At 47.7% G+C, this 12799-nt stretch overlaps 1 protein-coding gene across 1 annotated transcript in view; it reads left to right on the top strand.

Moving 5' to 3' along the window:
• SLIT1 (slit guidance ligand 1) overlaps window positions 1–12799 on the top strand; it is a 200288-nt gene that overhangs the window by 26323 nt on the left and 161166 nt on the right. Inside the window, exons 3-4 of the mRNA XM_066240548.1 lie at window positions 1030–1101; window positions 6767–6838. Of these exons, the coding sequence (XP_066096645.1) occupies window positions 1030–1101; window positions 6767–6838 (144 nt within the window). The remainder of the gene's footprint in view (window positions 1–1029; window positions 1102–6766; window positions 6839–12799) is intronic.

Raw genomic sequence — 12799 nt, 5'->3', positions numbered from 1 at the left:
CCAAGTGTCTTTGAGAGAGCTGGGGACCTTGTGGTTGGTCCTCTCTGGCATCATAGCTGTCAATTGCTGGGCAGGGGTCTCTGCTGCTCCAGGGTGCACTGATCTCTGAGCCCACCCTGGGCTCCAGGAATCCTTCTGAGCCTGAGGAGGCCCTCCCTCCGTCCTGGCGTGCCCCCCGCCCCCACCCAGGTTTGCAGCGGGAACTCCTCAGTAGTGTAGGCTTTTGGAAACGAAGTGGAGGAAAACGAAGTGTGTGGTGGTAGCTTCTGACCCCCCACCGCCCCCCACCGCCCTGTCTCAAACCTTGTCTGAGGTTCCTGTGGCAACACAGAAGCCACTTGCTTAAGAGTGGCGAAGGGACAGTGCTGGAGAAAAACATGCGTGACAATCTCAAAAATTACCATGCAACAGGCAATCTGTTGGTGGAAGCTGCTGCCTGCCAGCTGGACACTCTGGGCTTCGGGGCGCATCGGCGGCGAGGAGGTGCCGAGCCCCACAGAGCCAGGTGGTTCGGCTGGCAGCAGATGGGGCCAGGCGGAGGGGGCGGCGTCTGCCAACTGCAGAGTGTGCTGCATGTGTGGGCTTTGCCCAGCTGGCACGGGTCCCCTTCCCCTGCTACTGGCCTATTCTGTCTGCTGTGCCCCTTGGACACTCACCCTGTGGGCCAAAGGAAGGCATGTGTACTAGTGGCCCAGAGCCATAGCCTGTCCCCTCTGCCTGGGTCCAGGCTTCCCCGAGCATGCCTGTGGAGCAATAGACTGGTGCTCTGATGTCCTGCGGCCCTCTGCAAACTGGCCGCTTCAGAGGGGTCAGCATGGGGCTGGGCTGGAAGCGCATCTTGCTGTCCGGGCTGTGTGCACTGAAGGGCCCCTGTCAGAAACCCACGTGGCTGTGAGGGAATTTTGTGGGCTTAGACCAGGACTCAGGTCTGCCAGTCTGCATGCGTCTCCGGCACGGCTCCTGTTCACTCCCGTGTGCCAGCTGTTTCTAGGAGTCCCTGTAGCTGTCTTTGTCTCTTTGCTTCCCCAGGCAGCTGATGGAGAACCAGATTGGAGTGGTGGAACGGGGGGCTTTTGATGACATGAAGGAGCTGGAGCGGCTGTAAGTATCCATGGGTGCAGGCTCAGGAGGGCAGTGGGGGCTAGCCTTGAGGGGACCCGAGCAGGCTGAGCCTGGCTGTGAGCGTGCAGGGTGCTCAGGGACAGGGCTGCATGCCCGGCCTGCCTCCTGCCTGCTGATGGGAACCAGGAGCGGCTGCAGCCACGGAAGTGCTCACAGCATCATCGTGAGGTCGTGGCAGCAAGAAAGCTGGAGTCTGTCCACGCCCCACACTCTAAGTGCAGCTATTTAAAAAACTTTCCCCTGAAAATGCATTACGGCAAAAAATCCACACAGTGCAGAGGAAGTGAGATTTTTTCCTATAATCTCATACCCCAGGCATAGCCACCGTTCATTGATTTGTGTGGCCTCAAGGAAGCCTGGGTGTATGGAGGGGGCTGTCAGGGAAGTCCCAGGGCCACCTGAGGAGCCCTGTCTTAGGTGCTCGGGGCCACACACTGAAACTGCAAGGTGGAGACATCTCTGATCTGCATGGTGTGTTCCTCACAGGGATTTTAAGTTTGCAAATGTGTCTTGATCAATTTTGGCATTTCAGATGGGCCATAATGAAAACAAAAAAAGGCATGTGGTGTGGCTGAGATGGGGGATGGGCACTCACATTCAGGGTGGTCACCGATCTTTTTTCTATAAAGCGGCTTGGCTGTAGGTGTCCAGAATTCTGAAGTTCGCTCTTTTTGAACCAGAAATAATCAGAGACATGACTAAAAAAATGTATATATCTGAATATTCATTGTACATTATTTAAATACAATGAAAAATTGGGAATAGGCATTCTGGTGGAGACATAAGCCATAAAATCACACTTTAGAAGAACAATTAAGGCCATGGGAATGTACACATAATATAGCGCTAAGTGGCAAAGGCAGAAAGCGACATTTGTGTAAATAAAATCAACTTGTATGTGTACAGAATACAAGAGGAGAAAAATAATTGCATTGAGTGGTGGGTTAACAGGTAACTTTAATTTTATTTTTTGTGCTTTTATTTATTTATGGATTTTTTTCTTTTTTACAATGAGTGTATAATTATAGCTACTATTGATTGCCTTACTCTATGCCAGGCACTAAGATAAGCTCTTTGCCCATGTCCCGCTATATCTCATTTAAACCTCGGAATAGCACTGGGTCAGCGGGCTCTTACAGGTGAGGAACAGGTGCACAGAAGCTAAGGCACTGCTTTATTGAGTGGTTATTATTATTATTTTTTTGTATTTTTCTGAAGCTAGAAACAGGGAGGCAGTCAGACAGACTCCCGCATGCACCCGACCGGGATCCACCCGGCATGCCCACCAGGGGGCGATGCTCTGCCCATCTGGGGCGTTGCTCTGTTGCAACCAGGGCCATTCTAGCACCTGAGGCAGAGGCCATGGAGCCATCCTCAGTGCCCGGGCCAACTTTGCTCCAATGGAGCCTTGGCTGCGGGAGGGGAAGAGAAAGACAGAGAAGGGGAGAGGGAGGGGTGGAGAAGCAGATGGGCGCTTCTCCTGTGTGCCCTGGCCGGGAATCGAACCCGGGTCTCCTGCATGCCAGGCCAGCGCTCTACCGCTGAGCCAACCGGCCAGGGCTATTGAGTGGTTATTAAATGATTACGTGCAGACGAGAGGATTAGAACCCAGACCATTTTTCCTCCAAAACCTGAGCTCTTAATAGCTATGTCCTAATATCTCACTTTTCTCTTTTATACCAAAGAAAATAAGGCATTAAATAAAAGGGAAAGGATATGGTTGTCTCATTGCCTCCCTGCACCCTGGAGGAAAGTCAAGGCCATTATTTTTTTTTAATCTTCCTCATCTGACCTAAAACTGAGTGCTGAGGAATCCCCAGAGAAACAGATGTTTAGTCCTTGTGTTTGTTTTCTTTCAAAGGCTCAGAACAAAATATACTGTGCTCGTGACCTGGCTGTGAGGGGCTGATTTGGACCTAATCCATTCCAGCTTCAGCTGTGGTACTGCGTGCCCAGGAGGAGAGAGGGTGGGTGGGCTTGGGGTTCAGATATGACCCGGTGACCTGCATCACTACTGCTTCTGCCGCCCAAGGCTGGGCAGGGCACTCCTTTTTGAATTACAGCTTACCACTGTTGACTTTGTCCCTTCTGTTCCTTTTCCAGTTCCTTTTTTTAAATTCATTTTAGAGAGGAAAGGGAGAGACAGAGAGAGACAGAAGGGGGGGGGGGAGGAGCTGGAAGCATCAACTCCCATATGTGCCTTGACCAGGCAAGCCCAGGGCTTCGAACCAGTGACCTCAGCATTTCCAGGTCAACGCTTTATCCACTGCGCCACCACAGGTCAGGCTCCAGTTCCTTTCTTTCTTTGTGACTGCTCTGTCCCGGGGGTGTTCAGTCCTTGCACTGGATGGCCAGCACCCTCTCCCCTGACTTACTGGAGACCAGTGGTGAATCAGTTCATCACTGAAGTTGGATAATGTGGGGAGTCATCAATATCATACATACTCTAATCTAAATCATATCTCATTTTAAGTCAGAACATATAAATGAGCATTTAGGGACTCCTCTCTCTTATTTTTTTGCTAAGACCTTTCTTTTGATTATGAGGTACTGTTGGAGTTCTATATTGTTTTCCTCACCTAAACCACACACGTATGCCTTGCTTATGATTTGGGGGTTTGGTTTCTTTAAAGGTGGAGTGAGATTTTTAAAGGGTGCTTGGAAGCAGTCTGGGTGGAAGAGTCTGAGTTTCTTTTACGGTCTTCCTACCCCCAGTCCTTTGCATAATCCAACAGCCCTTTAATTAGCAGCTTTCCTTTCATTGACTCTTTCTAAAGCCTTCAGCCTTGTTTTCATAGAGACAACTCTCTCTTTTCACACTGGTATTTTGTTTATGTAACAGTTAATTAAATTATATAATTATAAGTACCTGTGGCTAAACAGGTTTGGGAACAGACATAACTGGTTCCGGTAGGCAGTTACAAACATGAGTGCAGCAGCACGCGTGGTTCTGCGGCCATGGGGGCGTTACCGCTCTGCTGTTGGGGAGCGGGTGCGGCGCTCCATCCCCTCAGCTGGCTGGATGATGCATAACGTGGAGACAGCCGGACTGGGGAGCTGGGGAAAGGCAGGCTTCAGAATCCCACCTCTGCCACTTAGAGGTGACTTGGGGGAGTCACTCACCTCTGGACATCCTAATCCCCTCAGCCATCGTCAAAGAGACAGTGCAACAGGGTCAACAGACACATCCTGAGCAACTCTTAAGAGCCAAGCCATGTGTCAAGATGGTGGCACATCCTGGAGGGGTTATTGCAAAGAGGAGGTGGGAGGGTATGTGCTTGAATGTAAGGCCTTGTTATATACTCAAGAGAAAGAAGCCCACCTTTTTATTCTGTGACACCTGTAAAACCTCTATTCTGGGGCCTGGCACATGGCGAGGGCTACTAGGACTGGTAGCCGTGCTGCTATAGCATTATTCTTAGCTACCTGCAGCCCCTCACCAGGCTGGGTCCCCCCTGTGGTGTCCTTTGACTTTCCACTTCAGCTATTGGATCTCTTTTCCTTTTAAGTGTTTTTCAGAAATTGAAGCCAGAAAAATGAGAACATCTTGGGGGAGAACAAAATAAAACAGAAACCAATGATAACCAGGCAATGTAAACACAGAATTAATTTATTGGACAAGGTTAAGGAACTTGGAGCGATCTGAAGTCTTCTCCTGTTGCTTTAAGGATTCTATTGGTGGTCCTTTTTTCCCTAAGGCAGTGATGTGGTTCCCTTGGAGCAGTCCTTTAGCTAACACTTCTTCCAGCTAGTTTAATTGTCTGTGCTGGGGAATGTTACCTTTCTCACATAGCAGATGACCGGTGACCTCCTGAGAGGCGAAGTAACTACAGACAGTTACTGCCGGCCACATAAGAATTGCATCTCTTCCTCCCTCCTGGTGAAAGAGAGCTTTTGCTGAGCTGGTTGATCTTTGTCTAGAGCAGGAGTCGGGAACCTTTTTGGCTGAGAGAGCCATGAACGCCACATATTTTAAAATGTAATTCCATGAGAGCCATACAACGACCCGTGTACATTACACGTTATCCAATAAAAATTTGGTGGTGTCCCGGAGGACAGCTGTGATTGGCTCCAGCCACCCGCAACCATGCACATGAGCAGTAGGAAATGAATGGATTATAATACATGAGAATGTTTTATATTTTTAACGTTATTTATTTATTTTTATTAAAGATTTGTCTGCAAGCCAGATGCACCCATCAAAAGAGCCACATCTGGCTCGCGAGCCATAGGTTCCTGACCCCTGGTCTAGAGCTGTTGAAAGACATAATTGTATGAAACTCAAACTGTGCATAGATGGAGGGCAGGGGTTGCATTTTACAACAGTGTTTCTCCAACCTTGAGCACACTGACCTCCTGGGGATATTGTTGAAATCCAGATGGATTCAACGGGTCTGGAGTAGAGCCTGGGATATGGAGGTTCTTAGCAACTCTTAGGTGATGCCATGGACCAGCAGGTGGTCCATGCACCACAGTGTGAGTTACCAAGGTTCCATAGTTTATAAGTGTTACAACCCCTGATGGTCTGGAGTCAGAGAATTAGTTGCCTAATAGTCATGGGGATCTAAAGTGTAGCATAGAGAATATAGTCGATAATATTGTAATAACTATATATAGTGTTAGGTGGGTATTAGGCATATTGGAATGATCACTTTGTAAGTTACACAAATGTCTAATAACTATGTTGTACACCTGAAATTAACATAATATTGTATATCAACTGCAATTGAAAAAAATTAGAAAATAAAAGGAATTAGTGGCCTGAGGTGGCAAGATAAGTCTGGGTCAACTTTGCTGCTTTCCTGTGACAAGTCCACGGCCTTTCTGCATTGAATCTTCTCACTGGGCCCTCTTCTAGAACCAGACTTCCCACTCCTGCATATGTTTACAATACTGAAAAGTTGTCTGTCCACCAACAGAGGAATTAAAAATGATGGGTGTAACCATTCGGTCACTAAAAACAAAGGGGTCATTCTCTAGTGTTTGGATGGAAAGATATCCACAAATGGTTGAGTCAGAAAAATGCAGGTGGCCGAATACCTTTTCTTTTATTATTTGAGGCTTAAAAAAAATAGCATACATTTCCATAAATAATTTAAAAAATCAATAAAGCTATTCTTGTTTTGAAAAAAGACCTAAAGCAAACAATAAAGGTTAAGTTGCCACTGAGACAAATGTGGATGAGAGCAATTCAGAATCAAAACCACGTGGCCAGCCCTACTCCATTAAGATATATCTCTCATTTTAAGTGTCATCAGATATCTACTCACAAACCGCAGACCGAGATCGTGTCTGTACCAGTGCCTTATAAATCACAAGGGTCCTGCAAATGTAAGTGAAGGTGATGATGAGAGCTTGGGAGAAAATAATGGAGGAAAGATGCTCTATTGACTGCCTACCCCGTCAGGTCCTTGGGGAGGGGCTTATGCAAATATTTAGCTCTTATCTTTCTGGAGTGTTGGGTGGCGGATCCTGCTTTATAATTGAAGAAACTGAGGCCCAAAGAAGGTGATTTTCCTGTGCTTACAGATTGACCCTGTTAGGATTTGAACCCTGGGCTCTCTGACTCTGAATCCAGTGCTTTCTGAGAAGTCCTTTCGATTTCCTAGGCGATTTCTAACCCTTCCTCTCTTCTCTCTTGTAGACGACTGAACCGGAACCAGCTGCACATGTTACCAGAACTGCTCTTCCAGAACAACCAGGCTCTGTCGAGGCTGTGAGTGATGCTTTCTCTGCTCTTGTTCCTCACCCTGTGGGAGGAGCAGTGTTTGGTCAGTGGGGTCTGGGCTTTCCTGTGACCCCCCTGCTCCTCTCCTGGGAGGATCGCTCAGGGTATCAAAGGTCAGCCTTTTCTGTAGGAAGGTGCTGCGTGGGGCATTTCTCCACGGCAAGTACCTGGCAGAATCAGAAGTCCATTTGGTTCCATGTGCTGGCTTTGACAGTGTGGGGACCAGAGGGTGGGCTCCATTTTGCAGGGAGGACCATTCATAGGACTATCTCAATGCCTTTGGTAACCTGCCTTCTGTCAAATTCTTATACAATCAGCTAAGTGCTTCTTGGGCTTATTTCTATTTTCAGTATGGAGTAATAAGATTTTTTTAAAAAATTTATTTATTTATTACAGAGACAGAGAGTGAGTCAGAGAGAGGGATAGACAGGGACAAAGAGACATGAGAAGCATCAATCATTAGTTTTTCATTGCGTGTTGCAACACCTTAGTTGTTCATTGATTGCTTTCTCATATGTGCCTTGACCATGGGCCTTCAGCAGACCGAGTAGCCCCTTGTTGGAGCCAGCGACCTTGGGTTCAAGCTGGTGAGCTTTTGCTCAAACCAGATGAGCCCGCGCTCAAGCTGGCGACCTCGGGGTCTCGAACCTGGGTCCTCTGCATCCCAGTCCGACGCTCCATCCACTGCGCCACCGCCTGGTCAGGCTGGAGTAATAAGATTTTTAAGCTTATTAACTGAGTTTAATGCCATACTTTTATTTGTTGTGAAAGTACTATTTTCAAGTTTTAAGGATAGTGGCTAATTCTGCTGCTTTATGAGTTGCCAAATGTGTCTGTAATTGTTCTACCATATATTTCATTCTGTGGGATCTTGGGTTGGACAGGACCTTAGAGGTCATCTAAGAAATCTCTTCTGTAGCTCCGCAGCAAAGGTTCCTTTAGTCTTTGCTTGTCTACCTCTAGAGACGAGGAGCTCACTACCTCCCAGGGCAATCAATTCCATTATTGAAAAGGTCTGCATATTAGAAACATTTTTTTAACTTTGAGCCCTGAATCTGCTTTCTGATAATTTATGTTTTTTTCCAAGCTTTGCTTTCTGTAAGTACCTGGAACAATCTTAAATTCTTACTAGGTTTTTGAAGGGTCATTAGGTTTTTTTAATTTTGAGGTGGGAGATTTTTGAGCCCCTTTAGTTGTTGTCACTAAAAGCCTGAAAAACCATTGCAAGCACTGGTGAGATGCTGGGCTGCTGGTTCCTCCCTGGAGTCTGTGGGACATGGCCTGAGGGAGGAAGAAGCAGTAGGTGACACGGGGGAGCTGGGGGAGGGGCGGGGTGGGAGGTGACACCCTGGGGCTGCCTGAGTGCTGAGTGGCCAGTTCTTTCCACCTCTGTCCTGGTTTCCAGACCTCTTGATAAACCCAGTGGTCTCCAGGCAGCTCAAGAATTTGCCACCTGATCCTTCAAGTTTTTGTCTTTAAGATGGAATTCTAATTTTTAGTGTGTTCAAATGGCCTCTCTGGTTACTTCCTGTTTCTTCCTCCTCCTGGCCTGGCGGCCTCTCCACAGTGAAACCTCAGTGATGACCCCTTCTGTTGGTCTTTGCCACCTTTGGGCTAGAGCTGGGCTGCCCATAAGCTGGTGCCAGGCACACGCAGCGGGTGCTTTTCTTTTCTTTTTTGAGTGCTGAAGGCACGAGACCCTTCCCAGCAGATGCATCCATCTGGCAGCTCTTTAAGCTGTGGGCCGTGCACGGGTCCACGAGGTCCCTGCCGTTACTGGTCACACGCGGGCGGCCGGCCTCGCCCTGACTTGGCCCCTGCTCGTCCCTTCTCACAGCTGGCTGTCGCAGGGGGTAGCACAGCTCTTTCTGCAGAACTCATCCTGAACGTGCACTTTTCTCTCCTTCGTCCAAGCGCTCGTAGCCTTTCACGCTGTTGCCCCACTCTCCCGGCCTTGCCGGCTTCGGTTCCCTTCCCCTCAGTCACCACCCGGGGTTCAGAGCGTGTGTGCATGGGTGGTTGCCCCGCTCTGGGCCTCTGCTTTGACCCTCTTCATTTATTTGGTTTGAAATTTATTTATTTAAAAAGTTCAGCTTTATTGAGGCATAATGGGCAAATAACATTGTAATAAGCTATTTAAAGTGTACTTTGTGGTGATTTGATATATGTATACACTGTGGAAGAATCCCCTCATCTAGTTAATTAACACATCCATCACCTCACATGTTTATCTTTTCTGTGTTTTTGGTGAGAACACTTAAGTTCTTTTCTTAGCAGACTTCAGTTATACAATACTGTGTTATCAACCATCGTCACCATATTATACATTAGCTCTGCAGACTTCATTTATCTCATAGCTGAAAGTGTATACCCTTTGGCCCACCTCTCCTTGCCTCCCCCCCCCCATCCCTTAAGAGTCCACGTGTAAGTGATACTGTGCAGTGTTTGTCTCTCTCTGTTAGGCTTATTTCACTGAGCATAATGCCACTGGCCAGCATATACAGTATATATATACCACATCACATCTATCTATCCATCCATCTATCTGTCTGTCTATCTATCTGTCTGTCTGTCTGTCTATCTATCTGACTATCTATCTATCTATATGACTATCTTTATCATCTTTGCCCCACCCCACCACCCCCGTTTTATTGACCCGTGCATCAGGCTTTCCTGTTGTTAACTGTTTTCCGTGAACTCTCCTAGCTGGTCTGACTGAGGAACTCTCAGGCACACTTGGGTCCAGAAACAGAATCCCCCAAGTCTGGCGACAGTAAGGGTGGGCTGGGCTATTGTTGTAAGGGCACGGCCAGCAGACCCACTGACAGGAAGTGAGGCACAGCTGGGACTGGGAGTGAGTGTGAAGGATGTTTCTAGTTTTTTGGAAATATCTACCTTATTGTTCCACTCTTCCGTCCAAACCAGTGTCCTGTGTACACAGGCAACCTGTCAGTTCCGCGTGCCTTTGGTTGGCCACAGTGCTGACTCCCTCCTACTTTCTGTGACCTCAGATCCCCAGGGTGTCTCAGGTCCAACTCCAGATTTGGAAGAGAATCTGCTTGGCTCACCTTAGGTCAGGAGATCACCCGGCACCCGTGAGCTGTGCAGGGGATTGTGGGATCTCCTGCAGTCATATTAGGGAGCTCACCTTCCCTTAGGAGGCAGGGTAAGAGGGAAGCCAGTGCCTAGCCTTTCTGGCCTGTCGCCTGTTGACCCTCCCTCTGCTTTGAGAGATCCACTGCTCACCCTTTCCATCTGGAGCAAATCGTGGACTTGCCTGCAGAGGCTGTTATGCTAAAATCAGCATGAAAATGAGTTTGAGAGACCAAATATGCAGGGTAAGGTGTGGTCACAAGGAAAGTCAGGTGGCAAGGTCTGCATTTCAGTTGCTTTTGTCTGTGGAGCTTCCAGGAGTTAAAATCTCATAACTGGTTATTCTTCTCTAATATTGCCCCTGCTGTTGGGTTTGTCTGTCCATTTCTTTCCTTATGTGGAATCGGTGGCCCAGAGAGGCAGTGATTTGCCTTGGACCACAGGGCCGTTTGGTGATGGGGTTGGAATTAAACACCAGGCTTTCAAAGGTCCTTAAAAAGCCTGGAAACAGGCTTAAACTTTGACCTAAAAATCTCATGTCTGGGAATCTATCTTGGGAAATAATAAAACATGGGCACAGGTGTGTTCCTTGCAGCATTATTTAGAATAGTGAAATATAGACTATTTCTATATTGGAATATCAAATATTGTAAAGAATATAGAAATAATTTGAATGTCTAACCTTGGGTGAATGGTTAAATAAATTATGCTAAATATACTTGATAGAGTCTTTATATCGTTATCAAAAAATGGCCTCTATGAAAGACATAAAGTAATGCAGATAAATGTTTGTAAGATAAAAAGCCAAGATGCAAAGTTGTATTGACAATATGCCCACTAAATAAATCACTCTAAAGAATTTACAAAAAAATGACTGTAAATGCCAACAAGAATTGTCTCTGGGTGAGTTTTTCTTTTCTCTGTTTCCCAGATGTTCTATAAGAAGCATGTATTATTTTTATAGCAGATCTCCAAGTTTATATAAGCAATGAAAAGCCTCTGTAGTTTGAGTTCAAGCGAATGCCAGATACATGATGTTGGAATGCTTCCTTGAACTCTTCTGAGCCCATTTGCTCTTTTATTAGATAAAGATAACGTCTATTTCGCAGGCCGTTGTGGGGTGAAAGAGAGATATGAGTTGCTCTCATGTCAGGGGTAAACATCGCGGCACATAGGAGGAGCTCAGAAAATGTCAGGTGAATCCATATGGTAATTGCTTCTGTGGTCAGCAGACCCGACTGAAGAGGCACCCAAGTTGACCCCGCACTCTATCTCTGAGCATTAATTAGCTTACAGTCAGTATTGGTGCCTCCACTCCCTGGGCTGATTCAGCTTCACCAGTCTTAACTCAGAACCATCCCCTCATTTTGCAGGGACTTCCCCCAAAAGGTTTTTTTGCTCTCTTTTGTTCGTGAGAGGCGTAGGTGCACCTGTGGAGGGACCTCCTGGCTGGTGTGCAGGCAGCAGCTGGAGTCTGACTTGGGACAACCATTGCACGGGCGCAGGAAGTTGACAAAAGGAAGCTGCCAGGCTCAGAGAGTTTGACATGCCCAAGGGGCTGAGCCAAATGTCAACTCTGGTCTGTCCGAGGCTAAAAGTCATCCTTCTATAACACCCATCGACCCGCTACTCACCACCCATCCACCTCCTTCACCTACTACCTAGTCATCAACCCACCCACCAACCTATCCCTCATCCCCATCTTCCCGCCTGTCATCTGCCCACCGCCCATCCAGACTCCCAGTCGTCTGCCCTCCCACTTACCCACCTACAAACCACCGATCGGCCCCCCTCTTCCATGTTCTCCTACCCACCCTCCCATCTAACAGCCCCACCTATTTACTGTATCCCCATGTGTAAGATGCCCCATGTATAAGGCGCACCTTAATTATGGGGCCCGAAATTTGAAAAAAAAATTATTATACAAAGTTATTGAACTCAAGTTTTGTTCATCATAAAATTTATACAACTCCTCATCACTGTCAAAACTCCCATCCATTAGCTTGTCCTCATCTGTGTCTGGTGACGAATCACTGCCTTCATATGTGGCCTTGTCCTCAGTTCCAGCTATGGCATTTGAAATGCCACAGCTACTGTGTAAGACGCAGCCAGTTTTTAGACCCCAAATTTTTCAAAAAAAGGTGCCTCTTATACATGGGGAAATACGGTACCTGCCTACCCATCTACTGTTCCACTCACTTACCTTCCATTCCCCATTCACCCTTTCCTTCCCCATCTACCAGCCCACATATAAACCTACCCACTATACCCAACTCTCCCCTCCCTCCACGCCCACCCTCCCATCCTCTCTCCCCTACCCACTGCCTGCTCACTCATTCATCCAGCAGTTATTGAGGGCCTTCTATGGGCCAGGCACTGTTCTGGGTGCTGAGAACTATTAGGGTGCCATCTGTTAGAGAGAGACTGGTGGGCACTGTCCCTCCAGGAGGTGAGGGTTGAGAACTCTTTGAGGAGTGTTCTTAGAGAGTGAACTGCCACCCTCTGACTTAGCAACAGGTGGACTGGAATGAGGAGGCAGATGCGTGATTGGCTGGACCTGGCTCCCCTGTGGGGGGCCACTATACTCTGATGGCCTGTTACCTGGACGTGGGGTCAGCCTCATCGTTTGAGCATGTGGGGATGTTGTTTCATGGATGCCCTCAGGGGTCAGACATGTGCGAACCTAATTGCTTCTCTCATAACAGCAAAGCCTGGTCTTTGCCCACATTTAGGTGGGGAGCACAGTGAGTGTCAGCCCCCATCCTCTGTCCTTCAGGTCTGGAGAGGGGTCTCTCTGCTGCCTTTCAATCCCTCTTCTTACTGGTTGCATTCCCTTCATCATCCAGAAGCCGCTTC

The sequence above is a fragment of the Saccopteryx bilineata genome, chromosome 7 (assembly GCF_036850765.1).
Source record: "Saccopteryx bilineata isolate mSacBil1 chromosome 7, mSacBil1_pri_phased_curated, whole genome shotgun sequence".
Classification (NCBI taxonomy): domain Eukaryota; kingdom Metazoa; phylum Chordata; class Mammalia; order Chiroptera; family Emballonuridae; genus Saccopteryx; species Saccopteryx bilineata.
Note: the sequence above shows the minus strand (reverse complement) of the source record. Positions and strands in the feature narration are given on the sequence as shown.